The sequence below is a fragment of the Montipora foliosa genome, chromosome 2 (genome assembly GCF_036669935.1).
Source record: "Montipora foliosa isolate CH-2021 chromosome 2, ASM3666993v2, whole genome shotgun sequence".
NCBI classification, from domain to species: domain Eukaryota; kingdom Metazoa; phylum Cnidaria; class Anthozoa; order Scleractinia; family Acroporidae; genus Montipora; species Montipora foliosa.
The window spans coordinates 37522943-37530442 of NC_090870.1; the positions used below are offsets into that span (position 1 = coordinate 37522943).

Here is a 7500-nt window from a genome sequence, read left to right on the forward strand (position 1 = left end):
GTGGATAGACTACATCAACAGTATCATGTGAGGATAATCGGTGAAAACGGAGTGGCTAAAGGAATCATTGACCTTGTTAACCCAATAGAAACATGGTAAGCACCTTTATTTAACGTTTACTATCATTGTCTGCAAGTGAACTCCAAATTAATTTCAATCCTCTGGTTCGTTTTCCTCATTGGTGGTGGTGGTGGTTGTTGTTGTTTGATAAAACAGTCTGCCCATTTGATTTGCAGACGGCTTCGCGCAAAAGAGTTCTTTCTTGGTTATGGCACGTACATAGCCAATAATATCTTGTTTTCGTTCATTTGATCAGCAGCCATGGTTTTACTGAGTTTCCGTGAATTTGTACAGAAATCTGGTTCGATTCTCGCCCCTCTCAACATGGCTGTCATTATTTTGATTCTCTTACAACGTGTTCTCCGTGAAGTGAAAGACAACATGCACTGCAGATTCTCAAGGATGAGAATTGAGAGTCTGAAAATCGTCCTGAAAAAAGTCGTCATGTTTTACATAGTTACTCTTCCTCCGATGAAATGAGTACGCATTGATGTGTATTACATGTAGGTCTGTGTTGATCACTACGTGCTCATGTCCCCAAATTCAAAGTTGCTCAGTTAAATGTCCCTCACACTTGTAGGTGTAACAAGCTGAACACGGTGTTAAATGGAGGTGAAATGCTACTCGATTCAGATTGGATAAAATTATCGGATTTCATCCGCGAAGATTGGGCTGATCACCTGACTGGAACACTGGCTCTGATTGGTTCAATGCAGAGGGAAGGCGCGCGACTGAGGGGCGAGATGGAGACCCCGGTTGATGTGGACAAAGTCTTCAAAGAAACCGTGAAGTGGCTGTCTGCCACGACAAACTGCATCGATAACGAAGACGCGAAAATCGTAGGAAGGGTGGGTAATATGTTTACATTATTTTGGTTTGTAGCAATCTCAGACTTCGGTTACAATGTAATGTACAAAGTGACGTTCATTAATCCATTCACCCCTAAACCGCGGCTTAAACCAGCCATACTCAGTATTTTACTCTGTCTAACGCCAGAGTATTTTCGTCAATGGAGAACCCCCAGGAGCCAATGGGTTAATCACTCACTGAAAAACTATGTCCCATTAAATTCAGGAAAATAGTATCAAGAGTTGCAAAGGTACCAAAATTGTAGCTTTCGTCAGCCGGGCAAGGTGTCCGTGGAACTGACATTACTGCATACGGCAAAGCTAATCTGCCAGGACCTAGCTTTCCTTGGTACGTGGCTCTTCTGTTAGGCTGTCGAGAACAAGTGTTAGTTATTGCTTTCTCCCGTCTACTCATGTGGAGCAAACAGCTTGGTCAAGACGTCAGTCCTCTTTCAAATAGCTGAATATAGTCTGCCTCCGGGCATGCAATTGTGTCGTTGGTCCTGGAAGGCTCTTTAAGTGGATATTTGTTTATTTATGGTTTTGGGGTGAGCTTTAAAGGAGAAAATTATTTTTAGGAAACTTATGGCACTATCATGGAAGACGAATGCAGTATTTTGGAGCATTCCTATACACGTAGTCTTGAATACCAAAGCACAAAGCAGTGATGGATGAAACTGTCGTTCAGTTTTGGTTTTTGTGCACGAAGCCTTACTAGCCGAAAGCAACACTGACAAATGACTGGGACTATGGCTATAGAGGAGGGCCAATGATTAGGTTTTATTTCATCTTTCTCTCTTGACAGAGTAGTCTCTCTCTGTCAACAGTTTGGGGAATTCCCAGAATTGCTTGTACTCGGGAATTACCGCAAGACTTTTAATGTTCTTTCATTGCAGGTTTCTCAACTGCACAGTGCTATGATCCGTTGGATGATCACAGTTCTTCTCCGTCTGACCCCAGACATGGAGGACAAAGAATTAGAGGAAATTAACAAACAAGCCAGCGACCAGGAAGTAGATGCATCCCTGGGGGGAGGAGAAATCCTCTTGCAGGCGATTCCTGACGAGATATGCAACAGAGCACAGCGACTGTTCGCCCAACTGAGAGACTTTTCTGTCGTCTTAACTAAATGCTGCTCGGACCTGGTGATTGACCTAATGCAAGTACGTAACTTGTTAAAGCCGACACATTCTTAGAGTGGTTTTCAAACAAGTGACGAAAAACCAAAACCGAAGCAATTATGGTGTCGTATTAAGAAATGTTTCAAAGTGTAAACACACATAAAAACAAAGGATAAAAACCGAAGTTTTGGAGTCATTTATACACCGTTGTCAAGATAAATAATTATGCAAGTTCAGCTAGGTTAAGTCTAATCTTGCCTAATAACCAAGGCGGAATAGCTTAAAACAATGACACTTTTGCACGGATGGAATCTAGCTGAACATTAAGTGTTTGTCGACCTTCAATTGAAAACCGTGCGTGCTATTCTGTGGTACTTTATTAAGAAAAGGCTTGTGTTCTCAAAATTGTAGTTAACATTCAAGTTCTTGGAGTTTTGAACGCTTTTATGTGGGCCATTGTAAGTCCCCATTTTCAAATTTCTTCAAATAGTGTATGTCTTTTCCTAAGAAACAGTAAATGAGCGAAGTAGAACTGTTACTTATCAACGCTCATTTTTCATACGCGCGTGTCCCACATGAAAGGTTCTGCCTGCTGAGTTATGCACATGTCACATCTCCCTAGCCTCACTTCATTTAATTAAGCGTTCACTACTTCAATATTACAATAAGGTCCTCGATCCGTACGACGTCGTCGACATCAGAATCTGGAGAGCGATCTGTCCCAGGTGCAACATAGCGAGGACTCTCATGTGCCCGCCGTCGTGCAGCTTCTATCAGTTTGAACTGTTGTTTTGTTTCGTTTTGATTTTTTTTCTATATGAGTAGTTTTAGTTATTATTTCATTACAACGAGGGATCCGCTGTAATTGACTAAGCTGTAGTAGTCTCCTTGGTTAACAGTTTCTATGTATATAATTTTTGTATTTAGTTAGGCGAAGATAACTAAATAAAAAAGTAACTTTAAGAAAATGATTGGCATAAGTTCTTTCTCAAATAAGTATATTTCCTTTAAAATGAATGACGAGGCTGTCCAGCAATGTTTATAATATGAAAGTAAAGTGCCACGCCTTGCACTATCAGTACATGTTCAATTTCCAACAGGATTTTTTTTTCTATTCTGTGTGTTCTGTAACCACGAAAATCAAATTCGGATCGCTTTGGTTGCACTCGGGTGGTGTGACCCTATCGCTAACCCTGCTCCCGATAAATCAGGCGTAATCCCTAATATGTTTGTTGTTATTATTATCATCATTATTTTATTAGGACCGGCGAGATCAGGGCGACGAACACGCAGACATGGACTTCAAAGATCTTAAGCGCCTTGCGGTGGAATGCGACGGTTGGATCCGGACGGCTTGCCTTCTCGTTCAGGATGTCATGGGTGAAGATTTTGTCTTCGTGGACCAGTCTGCTGGTGTAAAAGGGAAGACGTCCAACGAAGCGATCTCAACAGAGACAAAGGTTGCTGTAGTTGAGGTGAGATAGTTGTTACACCGATGACGTCTTCGTTAACTAGTTTAAGTTGCCTCTGAAAGAAACAGGGTTGTTTAAAATCAGAGAAAGGAATACCTGTATAAATAGGGACTTTAAGATCTGCGACGCGGTTTTCAACAAGAACGCCACCAAAAAATAGCATTTATGCAAGTGTGCAAAGCGAAATGACACTCACTCAGGGTCTTAAAATAACTGAGGAGAAAGTGCTGTCTTTGTAATGACATCTGCAAATGGTTAGACTCTCTAGTCTTCTCGGATAAAGACGATGAACCGTAGGCCCCGTCTCACAACGTTCAATGTTCATAACCCTGTCACGGAAACGAAAAAGAACCCACACACTCGGACATTACTAAACAACGAAACACCGAAACAACGAAACAGCGAAACGAAGCACCAAAACACCATGTATGACCCCACCATACATTGAATACTAACCGACAAAGGTTGGATTTGAGATTAAGCATCGTTTTAGGCCTAATAAATTATTGCTCCTAATCTCAGTCTTAATCTGAATCCTAATCTTAATCTCAATGAATTAAGAGCCTAATTAGGCCTAAAACGATATTTAATCTCAAATCCAACCTTTGTCGGTTAGTGTTCAGTGTATGGTGAGCTCATACATGGCGTTTTAGTGTTTCGTTTGGCTGTTTCGGTGTTTCGGTGTTTCGCTGTTTCGTGGTTTAGTAATAGAGAGTAGGGCATGAAGTTTCCGGTGTTGTGGTCTGTCCTCTGTGGTGTATCATGTTTGGGAGGGTAAATGCTCAGAGAGAACAGCAACATCAAGCTACTCTAAAATCCGAGGGAAAGAAAGATATGATGATGATGATGCAATACGTCCTCGTTGACGTCCGCGTCGAAGGTCTTGAATTCCCCAATTATAGTCATCGTAAGCGCTGACGCAAGTGCTCAAGTATGGGAGTGTCATATGAAAACAAACGATTGAGGGTGTTTATTACATGTACTAACATTCTGAAATAGCCGGAGTTTTAGGTGCTAATTTATGGGACGAATTTTTTTCGCACGAGTTTTAAAAAGAAATTATCGTTTCAGCGATTTTTCATATGGGAAAAGAAATAATTCATTGTGTGGGGAGATGAGTCGCAGCAGTACATGGAAACTCGTCGTTTGTTGCGAGGGCAGGATATTTGTACCTGTTAAGCATCAAATATTTCTCAGTTTGGTTCATAGACATTCAAGCGCGATGTTGCTTCGACTATTCAAAGTATTTGAGATGCGTTCAGAAACACGCAGTGAGATGTACACCCATTCTGACAAAAGTCACGACTGTTTTCATTTCAGGAGTCTGAGAAAATAGAGCAAAGAGAAGACGGCTCTGAAAACACTGAAGACGGAGAGTCAGACAAATCACAAGGTCCGATGCCATTGGGAGAACATAAAAAGAAAACAGACGCACTTGAACAGCATGAAGACGGCTCTCCTGTAACCGGAGCGATGAAGAGAAATTCCGAAGGGGGGCCGCCAACGGAACCCGAGATCGGCGCTGATGTGGAAGAGGGAGATCAGCAGTCAGACGAGTCCCGGATGCATGTTTTGGGACATGATGATAACATAAGGACGAAGTCACTGGAGGAACTACCCGCTGACCAGGTTATTGGGCTTGCAATAGGATAAAATATGGGTTATCATCTGCCATTCTGTCCTTGCATTAATCCCCAAAATGATGGGAGACATTCTGCGAAAATAAACCACTTTAGTGAGAAGCTTGTTTGAATCCATGCGGAGACTAATTAGCTATCAAACATTTCACAGCCTAAATGCAACTCTGGTTCAATTTTTTTATGTCACTGAAAATTATTGTAGAGACATATTTCACAGCCAGTGACCAGGAAATTATCAATGACTTGGAGATCAGCAAGTAGTTTTGATATCGTACTGTAATATAATTGCGCTGATAGTATCAATTTAACAAACCAGAGTAATGTTGTATTAGAAAAATACAAATTTTTATGGCCCGGTAATCTCCAAGCATTACTCCACCCAATGATGTTCTAGTGCAAAGGAGAGATCACCACACCGGGTAACATACCGTTTTCTTCTCTATGCAAACAGTGTATGGTTTCTATAACAGGACCTACGAGTACGAGGTATTTGTTCCTCAGGCAGTTGTAGACGAAAAAATAATTTGCCATTGTCCACGAATTGTAATTTGCTGTTGCTGAATTTCAGGAAATAGAATTCCTTACGGTGCCTGAGGTCGATGGTCAGCAGCCAGGTTAGTGCGAGGTTTCACAACGGATGGTAACCCTGTAATGTTTCTGAATAAGAAACAAGGATTTAAAAAAAATAAGCCAGGAAAATCGCCCGAAAATGTCAGCAGTTTTCTCAGCCTTCCTTGGGCAATTCATGTATATAAGTATTTAGCTCTTACGTAAGAGGCTGCGCCCTATGCTCGATTTCATATGAGTTGACGCTCTCTGCTTATGCAAATAAAAGCACCGTCATCTTGTCGATAGTTTGGTAGGGATTTTTTTTCTTATTTCTCTAAAATTGTTGTTTCTCTCTTGTAGTTATGTAACTAACTAATCCTGGAGCTCGATTCGCGCTTCGGTGATCTTCGTAATAGAGATCATTTTGCCTGTTTTCTTTCCAATGTTAAAAGGCGACTCGCACTCTTTTTGGAACTGAGCAATTCTATTTGTTTTGGCTGCAGTACGGTCTCCTTCGCCGGACACGAAGAAAGCTTTGGAGGCTCTGGCAGCGGTGGAACGACTACAAACTCAACTCCTGTAAGTAATAGAAATTTTGCATGGACGCTTGTACCGTTATTTCCAATTATATGCTCACGACACTCTGTCACGCGGTTTTTTTGTGGTCGACGTATGGTGACCTCTCCCCGTTGTTGTTGTATATTTTGCTCGTCACCGATTGTTTGCATGCTACAATCTTGAACAAATTAAGTGGAAAATTGAGACCTTCCCTCCCCCCAAAATCAGTGATGGGAAAATGGCGCGTTTTGGCCTTCACGCGGCTTCATCCTTGATTTGGGCATTTCTGTTCCATTTTATTCTGTCCAAGATTGCAATCTTGGACAAATTAAAATTAAAATTAAAATTAAAATGCAGACTGAGGTTATAATGTAACTGTTGAAAAAGCCCAAACCCCTTAGAAATGCTAACCTTAGGCCTAATTAGGCCTAAAACAATATTTAGGCTTAACTGTTAGCATTTCTAAAGGGTTTGGGCTTTTTCAACAGGGTGAAGGGATGGCGCAGTGGTGAGAGCACTCGCCTCCCACCAATTTGGCCCGGTTCGATCCCATGACTCGGCGTCATATGTGGGTTGAGTTTGTTGCTTCTCTACTCTGCACCGAGAGGTTTTTTCCGGGTACTCCGGTTTCCCCTCTCCTCAAAAACCAACCTTTTCATCGTTAATTTCAGTTTACAGTGTCCCCAATTAGTGCTTCAGCGCTAGAACGAGTAGACACTTAAATAAAGTTCCTTTCCTTTCCTTTCTCAGTCTGCATTTTATCCCGGGTCTGCAGTCTGCATTTTACACTGACCGCAAATTAAATGGAAAATTGAGACCACCCCTCCCCCCAAAATCAGTGATGAGAAAATGGCGCGTATTGGCCTTCAGGCGGCTTCATCCTTGATTTGGGGGAAGGGGGCATTTCTATTCCATTTTATTCTGTCCAAGATTGTAGGTTTTTAAGTGTCCAAATACCCCATGTGATTGACACTGAATAAAATACTCAAAATACCAGAGCCTTTGCAGCTCCATCTGTATAAAGTTTTGCGCAGTTGTGTGGCAACGCTCCCGTAAACAAAGAAAATTGAAGCACCGGGAATGTATCCGAAATGTGGCAAATACTACGCCCTTGAATTTTTAAAGTGAGTTCTGGAATTTTCGAATAAAAAGGTGGAATCCTGTGATAAATATCGATGTAAATTGATACGGCTGGGGTAAATTGTTGAAGAGTTTACAAACAAACGTAGATCAGTATTCTTGTCGTTGAGTG

The 7500-nt window shown here is 41.5% G+C and overlaps 1 protein-coding gene across 1 annotated transcript in view; it reads left to right on the top strand.

Annotated features, from left to right (window-relative positions):
- LOC137993007 (axonemal dynein light chain domain-containing protein 1-like) overlaps positions 1-7500 on the top strand; it is a 27274-nt gene that overhangs the window by 18848 nt on the left and 926 nt on the right. Inside the window, exons 19-25 of the mRNA XM_068838653.1 lie at positions 1-95; positions 641-908; positions 1805-2071; positions 3292-3504; positions 4822-5130; positions 5710-5755; positions 6194-6269. The exon at positions 1-95 is cut by the window's left edge and continues 75 nt beyond it. Coding sequence (XP_068694754.1) covers positions 1-95; positions 641-908; positions 1805-2071; positions 3292-3504; positions 4822-5130; positions 5710-5755; positions 6194-6269 — 1274 coding nt within the window. The remainder of the gene's footprint in view (positions 96-640; positions 909-1804; positions 2072-3291; positions 3505-4821; positions 5131-5709; positions 5756-6193; positions 6270-7500) is intronic.